Source organism: Syngnathoides biaculeatus, chromosome 4 (genome assembly GCF_019802595.1).
Source record: "Syngnathoides biaculeatus isolate LvHL_M chromosome 4, ASM1980259v1, whole genome shotgun sequence".
NCBI lineage: Eukaryota > Metazoa > Chordata > Actinopteri > Syngnathiformes > Syngnathidae > Syngnathoides > Syngnathoides biaculeatus.
The window spans coordinates 57,915-74,749 of record NC_084643.1 but is presented as its reverse complement, the minus strand read 5'-3'; the positions used below and the strand labels follow the sequence as shown (position 1 = coordinate 74,749).

The following is a 16,835-nucleotide window of genomic DNA, read 5'->3' as shown; positions in this document are numbered from 1 at the left end:
GACTGGAAGGTAGTGTAAAGACTTTAGAACTTGAGTTATATGCGCTGACTACTCTGTTGTGGTCAGAACCCGAGCTTTTTTTTTTTTTTTTTTGTCCAGTCAAAAGACCATTACAATTTTCCAAATAGGGCGACACGGTGGATCAGCTGTAGAGCATTGGCCTCACATTTCTGAGGATTGGGGTTCAAATCCCTGGCCCCGCCTGTGTGGAGTTTGCATGTTCTCCCCGTGTCTGCGTGGGTTTTCTCCGGGCATTCCGGTTTCGTCCCACATCCCCAAAACATGTAGTCATTGGAGACAATAAATTTCCTCCGAGGTGTGATTGTGAGTCCGGTTGTTTGGCTGGCAACCAGTTCAGGGTGTCCGATGATAGCTGGGATTGGCTCCAACACTCCGCGCGAGCCGCGTGAGGATAAGCGGCTCAGAAAATGGATGACGGGTCTCATTCGGCAACACGTGGCGAATTAGCGAGTGAGTGTAAGTAATTTCGCGCAGTGTCATACGAGTTCACCAATTCGTCATATTTGTATTAATTTCTTAGGTTTGGGGAAAAAAAAAAACAAGCAGTCAGCTTTTACGATCGTTGCACCTTTTTCTTGTCCGGACGCAGGAAGTTTGTTGGTTGCTAGGACGACACGTAATTGTACTCCACTGCGTCGGTGGACAAAAACTTGCAAACTTAAAATACTCTAGGGGTAAATAATAAGAATAAACTTGCAATTATGGCCCACGACGATACACGCGTGGAATGGATACGACAGCGAGTTCGTGCTTGTTTTCATTTAGCTGACAATTCTTGTTTCGACGAGCTGCTAAATCGGAGAGATGGAGAAGAGGAGATGGAACTTATTCGCTATTTGAATGCCGTGTCGGAAGAGAACACGGCGTCATGCCTTCTTTTTATGAAAACTGTCAGAGAGGAGGAGATTGGAGTCGAAATTCCCAAAGGTGAGTTCCATTTTTATGCGGTCAATTATGATAATTTGTTTCCGCGCTCACTTTGGTTTTGCTGAACTAGCGTGTGGTGCATTTACATCAGAATCGTCATCCAGTGACTTTCTGGAACACGAGGAGGATACAGAGACTCAAAGTAGAAACAAAACTGCTCAAAAACCTTTCAGTCATGTGAGATATATATTTTTTAAACAAATCATTTAATCTTGAATTGTTTACTCATGATGGAATCTTCCAGATAAACAATGTACTATTGTGTTTTCAGACGATTCAGGTGGTTTATCACAGCGAACTTCACATGGCAATCAACCGAGTCCCGAAGACATTTGCCAAATCTCGAGTTTTATATTTCCTCAGGACCACAAATAGTAAACGGCAATATCACGATGATGCACATTCTTAAACTTCGTTTGGGAAAAACCAATCCAGTGTATGTGTTTCACTTTAGAGACCATTGTAGAACCACTTGATATGACTGAGGCCAATAAAGTGATGCCCAAGTTTTTGGAGACCGGTTTCCATAATGGACACAACTTGCGAACGCTGCAGAAAAAACTTGTACACGTAAGTGAGCCTTACAGCCGACAACACGATAGGAACTTGTAACAAACAAATGAAGAACAATTCACACTCTAGGTTGCTACTGTGTACTACTTGTTTTTTTTTTTTAGATCTACATTCCATTAATGACTGTGCATCAGATGAAAAAAAACGAGGATTTTCCTTGTGAAGAATTCAGTGGTGGTAAGGAAACTCCAACTAAGCCAAGTGACCGAGCACCCGTTCGGAATGAGTTCCTCAACAGCACGCACAAGTTTCTGGCCTTGGTCAACTCAACTATTCAACAGCTTCAAGCTCAAGGTTTGTTTGTCATTTTCAGTTTGTCAATACGTAGCTTTTTTTTTTCCTTTTTCTGGTTTTTATTAGGCGGCATGGTGGGTCAGCTGGAAAGCGTTGGCCTCAAAGTTCTGAGGTCCCGGATTCGATTCCGGACCCGCTTGTGTGGAGTTTGCACGTTCTCCCCGTGGGTTTTTCTCCGGGCACTCCGGTTTCCTCGCACATCCCAAAAACATGCCACATTTATTGGACACTAAATTGCCCATAGGCGTGATTGTGAGTGCGGCTGTTTGTCTCGACGTGCCCTGCGATTGGCTGGCAACCAGTTCAGGGTGTACCCCGCACCTCCTGCCCGTTGACAGCTGGGATAGGCTCCAGCACTCCCCGCAACCCTCGTGAGGATAAGCGGCAAAAGAAAATGGATGGATGGATGAATGGATGGTTTTTCTTATGATAAGGCGTTACTTTGCAACACCTTGTTACTCACCGCCTCCTTGTTCAGAAGTTTACATATTTTGACCTTTCACATACATGCATACCATGGCTGTGTGGATCTTTCAAATTTTTTCTAAATAGTTCATTCTAAAATATAAAAGAACACATCTTTATCTATGAAAAGCAATAATTTCTTTCACATATTTCTTTGATTTTATGAATAAATTAAAAAAGATTAGATTAGCCCTTAATAGAACGAATGGACAGTGACGTTCCGATCCATGCCATTCCCACCTTGGTAATTCATACAGTGAAAATACATTGAGTATGAACCAACCAACAGCAATCAAAACATCCATCCATTTTCTTAGCCGCTTATCCCCACAAGGGACACGGGAGTGCTGGAGCCTATCCCAGCTGTCAACGGACAGGAGGCGGGGTACACCTCGAACTGTTTGCCAGCCAATCGCAGGGCACATTGAGACAAACAGCTGCACTCACAATCACACCTAGGAGCAATTTAGAGTGTCCAATTAATGTTGCATGTTTTTGGAATGCTGGAGAAACCAGAGTGCCCAAAAAGACCCGCGTAGGCACGGGGAGAACATGCAAACTCCACAGAGGTGGGTCCGGGTTTGAACCTGGGACCTCAGAACTGTGAGGCCAACGCTTTACCAGCGGATCCACCGTGCCGCCGCAATCAAAACAAAAAGTCTCAATTTTCCCCTTCTTCTTGAGATAATTATCAATACTTTTTAGAACTAGTACTAATCAAGTATTAGTGGGACCGGTTGGGATCAAGATGAGCGTAAGGTGCACTATGGACTACAGCTATTATCAAATGCTGGAGAGATGGGTTTTCATTTCTGCGCACTCTTGAAGTGTCCTTCAGCAAGGCACCAGTCCTTCAATTGTAGGTATGACTCTTTAAAAGTGAATTTTCCTCTCAGGGATCATTAAAGGATCGTCATCCTTTCTGGAAAATATACTCGTTCACAGATTTACTGAAAAGGAGCATCTCCAAATCTGGGACAGATTCAGAACGGATCGTTTCAGATGGAACAGACAGAACCACATTCATGTAATTTACATGATGTGATGACATCATTAAATCATGTCAATCTCGAGGGACTGCACTATGTCTGTTTTGGTTAACCAACATTTTTATTGCAGATGACATCATTCTGAAAATCCCAGATCTTGATCTGGAGCCGGAGGTCAGTGTCCTGCTGACCAATTCGGCAACGCTAAGGAGGTTGGAGCAGTGTGTGATAAACTGGCAGACTCAACTTATTGTTGCGATCGAGGAGGAAGAAAAGAAGAAGCCGCAGACTCCGAGTCCGATGGCAGAAATTATTTTTTGGCAGGAACGCGTCTCCATCCTGAGTGCTCTTAAGGTGAAGCTTAATCAGCCTGCGGTGAAAAAGATTCTGCTGGTGCTGACCAAAGCGCACGCTGGTGTGATTCCTACTATGGAGGCTACAAAAGCGAAACTTTTTAAATATTACGTTGAGGCAGATGAAAATGTACGTTTCCTCCAAACACTGGAAAGGCATTTCAAGGTAAGCTACTGTACATATTTAATCAGATTTTACTAAAATGTGTACACTATGTCTTTGACATCCAAGTCTTTATTGATAGCAAGTGCATCATAATTTTCCCACCATCCTCAATGATTTTTCTCCGTTTCAGAATCTTGCTACAGGAGCAAACCTGAGTGTGCTTCTGGAGACCATCCCATCTCTAATGAACAGCCTACAAATCGTGTGGTTAATATCCTGTTATTACAACAGGAACGATCGCATGGTCCCTTTGATGGAACGCATCGTTTGGCAACTGTCCGAACGTGTGGCCCAAGTCATTGATATCCGTGTGCTTTTCAAGTATGAACATTTTCAATGCAAACATGCGTTAATTATTGTCCATTTCTCTCTCTACGAGAGTCTGATTGCGTTTCTTGGGCAGAGATGAAAGAGAGGTGGCAAAAACTAAGGTGGACGATGCCAAGAGAGTTCTGGAATCGTGGAAGTCATCCTACTTTGAAGTGCGTGCTGAAATTGAGCAAGGAGGCACAGGAAGACGGTGGGAGTTTGATAAGAGGAAGCTTTTTGAGAAAACTGATTATATGGCTTCCATCTGCCGGGACTTGTACACTGTTTTGCACGTCAGTATTCTTATTCTTTCATTCATTATTTCCTGTTACTTGAGAACTGAACACGTGATAACAGCTCAATATTGAATACATTTGTAACGGTTCATGCAGAACTTGGATGAGTTTTACGCCATCTTCAGCCCAGAGTTGAAAAGGTTGACCTCTGAGCCAAAACGTTTCGACGAGATGCTGGGCAATGTCGACAACCTAATCTTGCCCTTTGAGGGAGTAACTTTTGATCCTTTCAATATCTACAAGATGAGCAGTTGGAAAATCATCATGCAGCACTTCAACAGTAATGTTTATGTAAGTTTGGAATCCAAAGGGATTTTAGATCTACATCAGTTTTAGTGGTTCTGAGCCTTTTATTTGTGTTTGATCAGGCCATTGAGAGGGAGGTCATCGCCTTCATTGATCAGTCCTTCAAGGCCATGCGCTCTTCAACTGCGGCCTTCGGAATGCTTGTAAAATTCCAAGACATTCGCTCCAGACCGGCCATCAACAATCATTTGATGAAAAAGACTAACGACGTTTTGGCTCAGTATTGCAAAGAGGTTTGTAAAAAAAGGCTTCACGTAAAAGAACACTTTGCAGATACCGTAACTTTCTTTTCACACGCTTTCAACCCTGCGGTTTATGCGGTGATGCAGCTTGTTTGTGCATTTTTTTTTCTAACGACCACAAGGGGGCACTCGTGCAGAAAAGGTAAGTGTGAGACTGGTGGAAAATATGTGGCGAGGAAGTGACTTTTACCGGTCCAGCCCTCTTAGTACTGCGCTCGCGTGTTACTGCCGTATCGTAGTGATTTTTACCAGTATGTTTTTTTTTTTTTTTTTTTTTTTTTTTAAACCGGCCCTGTTAGCAGTGTGCCAGCGTTACCGATGTGCGAGCGTGTTGGTGCTGTGTTACTGCCAAGTCTCAGTGATTTATTTATGTCTTGTAATTGTTATTTTATTTTTATTTTGATCAGTGTGACGGTCTGAGCACTCCCGGTGCTGAAAAGTCTCAATGTGTGTAATGCGGATGCGCGTATATTTTGTAAACTTCCGGCCATTCTGAAACATCCCCATCCATGCTTCGACACGTGCCATTCGACAACTTGTCGCCGAGTGTTCTTGTTCGGTATGGATGTCTCAGAAAGACGAACACGGCGAACGTACATATACGTGTATATCTTTATTTTTATGAACTTTGGTTTTAAGGTTAGGGATAGGTTATAGCGTATGGTAGCTCCCTCTATGTCAGGGGCGTCAAACTCATTTTTGTCGCGGGCCACATTTTATCTCCGGTTTTCCTCAGAGGGCCATTGTGACTGCAAAACCATAAAAATCTTTGACAGCCTCATCATATTTTCATATGAATTATATGAACTAGTTTTGGAATCAGAAATCAAGAGTAACGGGTTTTTCAACTATTGTTGTTGTGTAACACAAAAACGCTTGTAATATCTCAATGTTAGTGACAATTTGATACGGATTTAAACTTAAATCATGGAAGTTGATACAGACGATTTGCCTTTGAGGGCCACATCACATCATGCGGCGGGCTGGATCTGGCCCCCGGGCCTTGAGTTTGACAGAAGGGTAACTATGGGACTGGGAGATTTCCCTGTAAGTGTCTGCTACGTACCCAGAGTTCTCCTGTTAGTAACGCATGCGCATTAATCACAGGGAGACTTTTCAGCACGGGGGAGCGCTCAGACTGTCACACCGGTCCTGTTAGCGAAGTGGCGCTAGCGTTAGTGTCGTCGTTAGTGTTAGCCCGACGGCGCTAGCGTTAAACTCTGTGTATCGTCTTTGTAAATATCTCGTGTTTCAATGTCAGTTTCAATGTGGGCACTTGCGGCTTTTACACGGCCGCGGCGTATGTACGTACCAAATGGTATTTCCTTTACAAATGTACTGGATGAGGCTTATAACCAGGTGCGCTCCGTAAGCCGGGAATTACGCTATTTATTAATCCTACTTGAAAACTTTCTCCAGGTGGACAGCATCAATGAAATATTTGAGGAAAAGAAAAACAAACCAAAAATAAATAAGAATGAGCCCCCCGTGGCAGGCAGCATCCGGTGGACGCATACCCTTTTTCAGCATGCAAAAGAAGGAATGCTTCCTCTCCTGACAATGCCAGACTTATTGGAGAGCGAAATGGGAAAGTTGGTGAGTTATTCTACTTTTACACAGCAGTTTTGACAAAATTGAAGAATTATTCTGATACTAACCCTTTCCTTAGGCCAAAAAGAAATACATGGAAATGGCGAAAAAGATGAGCGACTATACCGTTAAGATGTACAAAACGTGGGTATCTGACACTGAACGCAACTTGCCCTTGTTATTGAAGACACCCATCATTGTGAGCAAAAGTGAAGTCCGGCGAGAGTTGGTATGTATCACTTTTACTTGATCACACCACAAAAAAAGTGAGGAAAATCATCATTATTTTTTAAAAATCTTTCACGTTAAGGTCATTCCAGTCAAGCCTGAGGTCAACTCACAATTGGACAGGCGATACCGTGTCAACTTTCCATCTGAGATCATGACAATAATTTCCGAGACCAAAAACTTGATTTTAATGTCATTCTCTATCCCCGAGATTGTTCAAAACGTGACTCTACAGGAGCTCAAATTCAAAAGGTAGAACTACTCATCGAAGACAAGAACACGCCGCGGGAACGCAAACCTCTCTATCCCACCCTGGTTTTAGGTACACTGACGATCTACACAAGCTTGTCCGCCACTACAACTCTGTGGTTGATAGTCTGAGTGATGCGAAGATCAGCATGTTGTCTGAAAATCTCAAAAGTGTTGAAACACTGTTGTCGACGGGATGCAAAAGATTGAACTGGAACTCCTTGGGTATGGTGCTAAAATGTCGCCACGACCTCATCCATGTGTGATCTGTGATCTACGGGTGTTTGTTTAAATTTTAGGAATCGCAGATTTCATCAACGAGGCCAATGAAGAGCTGTCGAAGTTTGACTCGGTTGTCAGGCAAATAGAGCACATCGAGATCGACATCGAAGCCAAGTTGCGATCGATAACGACGGCCGACCTCCTGAAATGCCCCGTGCCTGAAAATGCGGACCTTTTACCGAGTACAATTAGCCGAAATGTTCACATTTTTAATCAAATATCATAAATCACACTGACTGATGGGTTTTTTTCAGGTGTGAAGGAGTTTTGCAAATGTATTGATAGAGAGCAGGTCAAAACAGTTCATTTATTGAGACGCAAATACAACGACATTGGACCTGTAATTACTAAGGTAGAACATTTGATTATGGAAACAAACACTGGCAAGTCCAAATGTATGTCAAGTTACTACGCACACTGGGAACGGAAGGTGCACAATTCCCTCATAAACATGGTGCTGAGGTATTGTCCTGCGAACAGTAACAATGATTGACCATCACATAAGTGCCACCTCAATAACACGCATTTTGTTGATTGTCACGTTTAGGAACATCACGGGTTTTAACGCTGCACTGATGGGGAGCGGCCCCCTTTTCCGTATTGACGCTATGCTCTCCGCCCCCAAGATTTTGTTGCAGCCCAAAATAAACGAGATTTACCAGTTGCTTGTGCAGTGTATCAGAGATTGCGTCGAGAGCACCAAAGTAGGACTATTATTTTCTCTTCTGGGAGCCATTGTAGATTTTCGGCTCTCGCGGCGTGTGATGAGATCCGTCCACCTTCGTGTTTTTGTTCCAGGAATTTGTGCGTTGGATGAATGGAACCTGCATTGAGTGCCCAGCACAACACGTGGACGGTGATGACTTGGTGACTTTCAGCTTCTTTGAGGAAGTGTGTCTTCACCCTCAGATCAATGAAAGTGCCCTTGCAGTGTCCCAGAACATTCAGAAGTTGCTGCTTTCTGTAGACCAGGACCTTCACCACTGGAAACAGTACCACACTCTATGGGAAAGAGAAATAGCCACAGTCAGCGAAAAGTTCGCCGCGAAAAACCCATCATGTGCTATGTATGATCAGAAGCTGCAGTTCTATGCACATATTCATCAAAAGTTGCGTTTGGAGCCGTTGTTTAAGAATGTACACTTTATCCAATTGAACTTGGAGCCGCTGTGCCGGACTGTGCGGGAGATGGCAAAGTCCTGGATCGATTCACTCGGGGGTTTGCTCAACAAATCAGCCAAAGAGGAACTCGTCAACTTAAAAGATGAACTCACGGTAACGGTCATGTCTGCGTCCCCAAATATGACTTTTTTTTTTTTTTTAAAACTCATTATATTTATCCCTTTGATAACGTATGTTCCGCAGCAACTTTCCGAGAAGCTTAAACAGACTCCTGACACTTTTGAGAACTTAAAGAACGTCCTTGAGACCATCTCAAACATCCGAGACATGTCTCTTGATGTGGAGTTGAGCATCGCAGATATCCAGGAAAAATACAGAACATTGGCTATGTACGAAGTGGAGGTACTGTAGTTTAGCTTTTCACTTTAGTTTTAGTTTTGTTTTTTTGTGAACACATATGTACAGGGTTATTTTTTCCCGCCTTAGGTTGAAAAAGCCGAGCCGGAACTGATCGACTATGTCAAACAGATCTGGAGGTACCTCTTTGCAGAATCCAGGCGGGTGGATTTCAGACTGACAGACACAAAGATATCATTTAAAGAGGTTAGAGTATTACAATGTTAGTACTTACGCATCACATCACATTAAAAAAAACAACAAAAATGAAGTAATAACGACAAAAATTCACGGCTACAGTTCTGTCTTTCTTTGTCATCACAAAGACGACCAAGAGAATGGCAGAAGAGTTTCAAGAGGAGTTGTCCATCTTTGTCGAAAGCTGTAACATGCATGGTCCTGGAGCTGTTGGAAACGATTTAGATAAAGGTATTTATTCGTTTGAACCAGAACAATAATTATGATTCATATTTTTCAAAGGATTGATTCATCTTGCGTTTCTTTGTAGGGTTATCAAGAATGCAGTCGTACGAAGCAGAGTTTGCCAAGATCGTGGCGAGGCGGCAGGAGTTGGCTAATGCTGAGAAACTGTTGGACCTGCCCGTCCTTGCGTATCCAGAGATCATCAACATGCAAAAAGAAATGAATGGATACAGGCAGATTTATGATATTTACCATGCGCTAAAGGTTAGAGTTACATCATTGTATTTTAAAATGAACGTAACACAGCAATACTGTGATGTCAAATTTTGGGGACACATCATATCTCTGGATCCTGATGTTGATTCTCAGGTTGCAAAGATCAAGTGGTCCCAGACCCTGTGGGTGGACTCGGATATCGACTTGCTTCAGGTAGGCGTTGAATGCTTTGTCCAAGAATTGAGGAGGCTGCCCGATGATGTGCAGGCCCTACCTGTGGCCTGCTTTGTTGAGGGCAGAATGAAGGAATTCAGGGATTCTCTTCCTCTTCTGATGGATCTGAAGAATGAAGCCCTCAGAGAACGGTCTGAGTCCTCAATTGATCAAAAATAATTATTTCATCTGCATCGGAGAGACCACCTGTTTCTGATAAGATTCCTTATCGGTCCAGTAATCACAATGAATATTTCTATCTATCTGTTTCCTGTCCCTTATTCCAAAGAGGGTCCTCCTTGGACCGAACACTCAGATGTCCGATGTTTCTTTACTCCTTGAAGGGCGCTGATCAAATTGCAGTTCTGCCGATCTGTTTATCCGAATCTGAATAACATACGCCTCCGACTCATATAACACGAAAGTCTCTGAGCACAAACGTCTTCCCCCTTTTGTTTATTCTCTTTCTCGATATGACCTTTAGCATATGTCCAAACCCCAGACTGGAAGCATGATAATACCAGTTATCCTTTCTGCAACAGACACTGGAAAGAATTGATGAAAAGGACTGGTACCTGCTTCGATATGACCGCAAGCAGCTTCACTCTGGAGAACATGTTTGCGATGGATCTTCACAAATATGCCGACGTCATAGGTGACATTGTCACGTCAGCTGTAAAAGAGCTCGGTATTGAAAAGGTAAACTTTTTTTTTCCCCCTGTATAGATTCTCCTAAATTGGAGGAAACAAAAGAAGCAAAGTATGTCTCTCTGTGTCTCGCAGGGTGTGAAGGAGGTGGTGGAGACCTGGGAAAATATGAAATTTGTTATCCAACCCTATAATAAAGGCAACCAGCAACAATGTTCTGTCTTGGGCGGAGTGGATGAGATCGTGCTGAATGTGGACAACGACGCCATGAATTTGCAGAGCATGGCTGGGAGCCATTTTGCCGGACCTTTCCTAAGCACCATACAACAGTGGGAGAAAGATCTGTCTCTTATCAGTGAGATCATAGAGGTCAGACAGTGCAGGTTCATCCCCTTCATAGCCTTGAGCTGAATTTGAAAATAATAAAAAAAAAAAATCATCTTTTTTTTCCAGGTTTGGTTGCTGGTCCAACGGAAATGGATGTACTTGGAGAGCATATTCATCGGTGGTGATATTTCCTCACAGTTACCAGAGGAAGCTCAAAAATTTGATATCATTGACAAAAAGTTCAAAGATGTGAGTGATGTCTAAGTATTAATACCGTATAACTCATAACTGATCTGAAACTGATGTGCGATTAATTATTGTATAGATAATGAATGAAGCACAGAGAAACCCGAACATTAAGCTCTGTTGCCTGGTCCCCAACCGGCTAACAGACCTGCAGACTCTCAGCGAGAACTTAGAAAGGTGCCAGAAAAGTCTCAACGACTACTTAGATTCCAAGCGGGATGCATTCCCCCGCTTCTTCTTCATCTCCGACGATGAACTGCTCAGCATTTTGGGGAGTAGTCACCATGATTGTGTGCAGGAACACATGATTAAGGTAAGAGTGGACAGATCTGATCCTTCAAAGCGTGATTACACCTTCTTGTGTATCATGCTGTTTTTGTCATGGTACGTGAAATAATATGTGAATCATGTTCCCAACTATTTCACCTGTGCTCCGCAAGATGTATGACAATATCGCATCGCTGCGGTTTGACACGGAGAGCGGCGGGGAGACCGCGGTAGGGGCCATGGTGTCCGCCGAGGGGGAAGTGATGGAGTTCCAAAAGCCCGTCCAAGTCAAAGGAAGAGTGGAGGAATGGATGACGGGAGTCTTACACGAGATGAGGAGGACTAATCGGCTCATCACTAAGGAAGCAATCTTTCGCTACTGTGAGGACAGAGGCAGGTGTGTGTAGTTTGGAGGATTTTATCCCCGTCGATGAGTAGCAGAACCTTTCCCACCACGAGTCTCCTTGTCGCTCAGGGTGGACTGGATGTTGCTGTTCCTGGGCATGGTGGTACTGGCTACAAATCAAGTGTGGTGGACGTGGGAGGTGGAGGATGTTTTTAACAACTTGAAATTGGGAGACAAACACGCTCTGAAGAACTACGCCACAAAGATGCACCAGCAGATCGATGAGTTGGTAACGCGTATAATGCAACCTATGAAGAAAAATGATAGACGCAAACTCAACACCGTCCTGATCATAGATGTGCACGCGAGAGATATCGTCGACAGCTTTGTCTTGAACAGGTACAACAGCTATCGTAATTTATGGCCCTGCTACTGCCGCTCTCAACTATTAGAACCTTTTTCACGTATGTGTCAAGGTGAAACTGAATGTCGTGATTCTCTCTGCAGTATAACAGACGCTGAGGAGTTTGAGTGGGAAAGCCAATTACGATTCTACTGGGTCCAGGATGAAGACAACCTTTTTGTGCGTCAGTGCAGTGCATCTTTCAGTTACGGCTATGAGTACATGGGGTTGAACGGCCGATTGGTTATAACGCCCCTGACAGACCGGATCTACCTCACAATCACGCAGGTTCGTGAACACTTACAACACTTCAAACATGCATGCAGTTCTTAACTTCTTGGTATTGGTGTGCATTTGTGGTGAAGGCTCTCTCCATGTTTCTGGGTGGAGCTCCTGCTGGGCCAGCTGGTACTGGTAAGACAGAGTCCACCAAAGATCTGGCCAAAGCTCTGGGTCTGCTCTGTGTGGTTACAAACTGTGGTGAAGGCATGGACTACATGGTGAGAAGCTAATCTGCCAATCAGTTGAGACGACTGTATTGCCTCACATCAATCCAATTGCATCCATTTTGAGATTTTCAGTGTGTTTTCCTTAATCACCCTCTTGCCCGTGCAGGCCGTTGGGAAGATTTTGTCTGGCCTGTCACAATGCGGCGCTTGGGGTTGTTTTGATGAATTCAACCGTATTGACGCCTCGGTCCTTTCAGTGATCTCTTCACAAATCCAAACCATCCGCAATGCTCTAATTCTTCACCTTAACATATTCAATGTAAGCCTTGGCTACACAGATAATAAATATGATGATTCTTATTTTTGAGGATTGCTGCCTTTTACGTTTCGTAACTGTCGCCTTGTCATTTTGGATATCAGTTTGAGGGTCACGAGATTACCCTGGATAGCCGAATTGGGATCTTCATTACGATGAACCCGGGATATGCAGGGCGCACGGAGCTGCCTGAATCCATCAAAGCACTCTTCAGGCCTGTGGTGGTGATTGTCCCTGACTTGCAACAAATCTGTGAGATCATGCTCTTTTCCGAGGGATTCCTCATGGCCAAGGTAATTAATATGAACAAATTTCCATCCCGTTATTTCGAACCAAACGACAACTCACATTTCCTCCTTGAGAACTGAAGACTTCTCACCGCACATTTCGTTTAGGACCTTGCGAAGAAGATGACAGTCCTCTACAAATTGGCTGGAGAGCAGCTCTCCATGCAGTCTCATTATGACTTTGGCCTACGAGCTCTGAAATCTGTCCTCGTGATGGCCGGAGAACTGAAGAGAGGCTCACCAAACATTACTGAGGTCGGTGTCGGTTTCAGAATAGACCTTTAGTTCTGGCACTGCTTTATAAATAACTAAATGCTTTAGGGCAAGGGTGTCAAACTCATTTTTCTCACGGTCCACATTGTGGTTCTGGTTTCCCTCAGAGGGCTGTTGTGACTGTGAAACAAATCCAATTTAATTGTCTTACCGTATTTATCTGAAATCAAGGGTAATGTGTTTTTCAACCAACCATTCATGTTTGGTAACACAAAAAAATGCTTGCAATATCTCAACTTTATCATTTATGATGCATGACAATTTGAAATTAAGTAATTGAAATTGACACTCTAGATTTGGCTTTGCGGGCCACATGAAGTCATGTGGTGGGCCGGATCTGGCCCCCGGGCCTTGAGTTTGACACCCGTGGTTTAGGAACTGACTTTCCTAGTATTTGGGATGTAATATTGGCTCTATGGCGCCTCAGTAAAGATGTGAAATATGAATTAAAGTTCATTTGAATTTTACGAGGTCACTATATATAGATCACTAGCAGATATATATGATAATAATAATAATAAAAATGGAATACAAACCCACTAGGTCTCTGTTGTGTGCTGACTCAGATCAGATCGTGAAGCGGAGAGTCCAAATCAAACGTTGGAATACGTCACCATAAGAATTAAAGTCAGCGCCAAGTGTCAATATTTTTCTGCATTGTTTTTCATTTTACCTGTTCTCTTTGTTTTTGCAATGTTTTAAGATCCTTTTAATTTTTCTCTTCATTTTAAAAATGCTTTTGATCAATCAAAGTACGCCGAGTCATCTTGCGGATGAAATGCACCTCATGAAAAATCAAACTTATTTTTGAACAATGTTGATCTTGCATTAGAACCTCATTAGTTTGAAAATATGTAAATTAAAGCTACAATATCATTTCTAAATATGCAGCGTTTACCCTGATTCACCAGCCACGAGCTTGCGTTACGATTATGCGCACAGTATTCATATTGTATCATAAGACGAGAACAGATAATTCGATTTCACTTTTCCTTCTTCCTGTATTATTAACAGTTTTATCACTGCTAGTTCAGACAAAAGCTAAAGATTTAACGAGACAAGACTTCGCTTATCTTCCTTTCCCTGCAGGATGTGGTATTGATGCGAGCCTTGAGGGACATGAATCTACCGAAGTTTGTATTCGATGATGTGCCTCTTTTCCTTGGGCTGATCTCAGACCTGTTTCCCGGGCTGGAATGCCCTCGCGTCCACTATGCCGACTTCACTCGCGCTGTAGAAGAGGTCCTACAAGAGAGCAAATACATTTTGCTGCCTTTCCAGGTGTGGGGTGTTGTTACTATTGCAGTTTCACATTTTTATGGGTTTTGATTGCGTAAACACATCTGAGTTTTAGCAGCTAATTATTGCTTTTACGAGAGCGTTCAAAAACCCTACACACATAATAGCGTCTGTGCTTTCAGGTGGACAAAGTGGTGCAGATATATGAAACCATGATGACACGGCACACAACTATGATCGTGGGCCCAACCGGTGGAGGGAAATCGGTTGTAATCAGCACACTTTGTCGAGCGCAAACCAAGTCAGTGTTTAATTCAGCGGAGCCCGTTTTATATTTCTGTCAGGTTATTTTATCACCGTCGCTTATATCTCACCACCAGATTGGGAATCCACACCAAATTGTATCCCCTGAACCCCAAAGCTGTGAGCGTCGTCGAACTGTACGGCGTTCTGGATCCTGACACTCGAGACTGGACCGATGGAGTCTTGTCCAACATCTTCCGGGACGTCAACAAGCGTACCGACAAACAGGAGAGGAGGTCAAATGAAAACATTTCAGACAGAAAAGATGATACGTCGCACTAAAATATGCGATTGGACAAGTCTTTCATGTGTCAAATATAACTCGGCAGGTATATCTTGTTTGATGGGGATGTCGATGCTTTGTGGGTCGAGAACATGAATTCGGTAATGGACGACAACAAGCTGCTCACTCTGGCAAATGGAGAACGGATTCGTTTGCAAGGCCACTGTGCCTTGCTCTTTGAGGTCTGTAGGAATGACTCCGTTTCAAAATCATACATACCCGAGCTATGCGTTAATCGCAACATACATTGTTTGATTTTACGATTGCAAGGTTGGAGATCTGCAGTACGCTTCCCCTGCTACCGTTTCTCGCTGTGGAATGGTTTTTGTGGACCCCAAAAACCTGCGGTACAACCCATTCTGGCAGAAATGGTTGAAAAACAGACCCGTTGAAGTAGAGTATTCTCGCTGGGTTGGAGCGATACTTTCACACGAGCTGATATTTAAACTTTTCCGTGACATATTTTTGTGATTTTTTTTTTTTTTTTATTATTATAGGAGCGAGAATTGCTGGACAAACTCTTTGACAAATATGTGCACAGACTGATTGAGATGATTGTGGAAGGGATTGTTGATGGGAAACAAGGACAGAAACTCAAGACTGTTGTCCCTCAAACGGATCTGAATATGGTACGATGGGTTCGTCTTGTCCTAATTTCATGAAAATAAAAGTTAGCATCGTCCCTGATCCAGATGACTGACAATGAGTCTGATGATGTTGGCGACGAGTTCAGGTTTCCCAGCTCTGCGTGGCTCTCGACGGCCTACTTGAAACTAAAAACCAAAGTGCTGCAGTCTTGGAAAGTTTCTTCCTGGAAGCCATCTTCTTGTCGCTTGGTGCCACGGTGCCGGACAACGAAAGGGACAAATTTGATGATTTCGTCAAAAGACTTTCTGGCTTAATCATTGTGAGCGATGAGAAAAGATTGGCTGGACCTGGTGAGATCCCAGGTAAAATGTGAATTTGGATGTCAGTTTTTATTATTATTATACATTTTTGTACTCTGGTGAGGACTAAGCCTTCTTATTTCAACAAATAAGCAAGTTTTTTTTGCATTGATTATAAAATGAAATGTGGAAAACAATTCAAATCAATTGTCAATATTGAATATTATTTTGCGTGTATGTTTGTATCATTCATTCAGGGTACCTGCCCACTCTCTTTGATTTCCATTTTGATGGAAATCAGCAGAAATGGGTTCCTTGGACTCATCTGGTCACCAAATACATTCATAATCATGAATTAAAGTTTGCTGATATTCTGGGTAAGACCGTGATGCATAATTAATCCAAGTAATTTAATTTCCAAATTATCTTCCTGGCCCATACTTTTAAATGTTTGGCTCTGTTCCCAGTCCCAACCGTAGACACTGTGAAAACCGGCTGGATCCTGGAACAGATGGTCAAGATAAAGAGGCCTGCTCTTTTGGTCGGAGATCCCGGAACCTCAAAAACCGCCACCGTTCAAAACTTTCTGAAGAACCAAAATAGAGAAACAATTGTGAGCATACCAGCCAGGCATTGTTCCATTTATAATGCTCTGAAACGATTTTTATATTGTTAATATTTTCCTTCAGATGACTTTGACCATCAACCTTTCATCCAGGACAACATCCTTGGACCTCCAGAAGAACCTGGAGGCCAATGTAGAGAAAAGGACCAAAGACGTATACGGCCCTCCAGTGGGCAAGAGATTGTTGATTTATTTAGACGACATGAATATGCCGAAGGTGTCTACACTTTTGCTTGACTATTATCAAATCGAGTCAGGTGAGTCTGTTCTTTGGCT

At 43.1% G+C, this 16,835-nt stretch overlaps 1 protein-coding gene across 1 annotated transcript in view; it reads left to right on the top strand.

Annotated features, from left to right (window-relative positions):
• The first annotated feature begins 431 nt into the window (after positions 1–431).
• Positions 432–16,835, top strand: part of LOC133499704 (dynein axonemal heavy chain 10-like) — a 32,575-nt gene continuing 16,171 nt past the window's right edge. The window contains exons 1-44 of the mRNA XM_061817992.1: positions 432–948; positions 1,019–1,125; positions 1,220–1,322; positions 1,403–1,518; positions 1,626–1,815; positions 3,400–3,788; positions 3,919–4,109; positions 4,192–4,390; positions 4,490–4,684; positions 4,762–4,932; positions 6,361–6,537; positions 6,611–6,760; positions 6,842–7,011; positions 7,082–7,233; positions 7,308–7,472; positions 7,545–7,752; positions 7,838–7,994; positions 8,089–8,565; positions 8,656–8,814; positions 8,899–9,015; positions 9,135–9,237; positions 9,317–9,495; positions 9,601–9,812; positions 10,203–10,359; positions 10,444–10,677; positions 10,762–10,884; positions 10,961–11,194; positions 11,322–11,545; positions 11,624–11,893; positions 12,002–12,185; positions 12,263–12,397; positions 12,513–12,665; positions 12,767–12,955; positions 13,058–13,204; positions 14,312–14,503; positions 14,644–14,762; positions 14,842–15,000; positions 15,094–15,229; positions 15,318–15,440; positions 15,545–15,676; positions 15,781–15,997; positions 16,192–16,311; positions 16,402–16,547; positions 16,624–16,776. Of these exons, the coding sequence (XP_061673976.1) occupies positions 723–948; positions 1,019–1,125; positions 1,220–1,322; positions 1,403–1,518; positions 1,626–1,815; positions 3,400–3,788; positions 3,919–4,109; positions 4,192–4,390; positions 4,490–4,684; positions 4,762–4,932; positions 6,361–6,537; positions 6,611–6,760; positions 6,842–7,011; positions 7,082–7,233; positions 7,308–7,472; positions 7,545–7,752; positions 7,838–7,994; positions 8,089–8,565; positions 8,656–8,814; positions 8,899–9,015; positions 9,135–9,237; positions 9,317–9,495; positions 9,601–9,812; positions 10,203–10,359; positions 10,444–10,677; positions 10,762–10,884; positions 10,961–11,194; positions 11,322–11,545; positions 11,624–11,893; positions 12,002–12,185; positions 12,263–12,397; positions 12,513–12,665; positions 12,767–12,955; positions 13,058–13,204; positions 14,312–14,503; positions 14,644–14,762; positions 14,842–15,000; positions 15,094–15,229; positions 15,318–15,440; positions 15,545–15,676; positions 15,781–15,997; positions 16,192–16,311; positions 16,402–16,547; positions 16,624–16,776 (7,860 nt within the window). The 5' untranslated portion in view covers positions 432–722. The remainder of the gene's footprint in view (positions 949–1,018; positions 1,126–1,219; positions 1,323–1,402; positions 1,519–1,625; positions 1,816–3,399; positions 3,789–3,918; positions 4,110–4,191; positions 4,391–4,489; positions 4,685–4,761; positions 4,933–6,360; positions 6,538–6,610; positions 6,761–6,841; positions 7,012–7,081; positions 7,234–7,307; positions 7,473–7,544; positions 7,753–7,837; positions 7,995–8,088; positions 8,566–8,655; positions 8,815–8,898; positions 9,016–9,134; positions 9,238–9,316; positions 9,496–9,600; positions 9,813–10,202; positions 10,360–10,443; positions 10,678–10,761; positions 10,885–10,960; positions 11,195–11,321; positions 11,546–11,623; positions 11,894–12,001; positions 12,186–12,262; positions 12,398–12,512; positions 12,666–12,766; positions 12,956–13,057; positions 13,205–14,311; positions 14,504–14,643; positions 14,763–14,841; positions 15,001–15,093; positions 15,230–15,317; positions 15,441–15,544; positions 15,677–15,780; positions 15,998–16,191; positions 16,312–16,401; positions 16,548–16,623; positions 16,777–16,835) is intronic.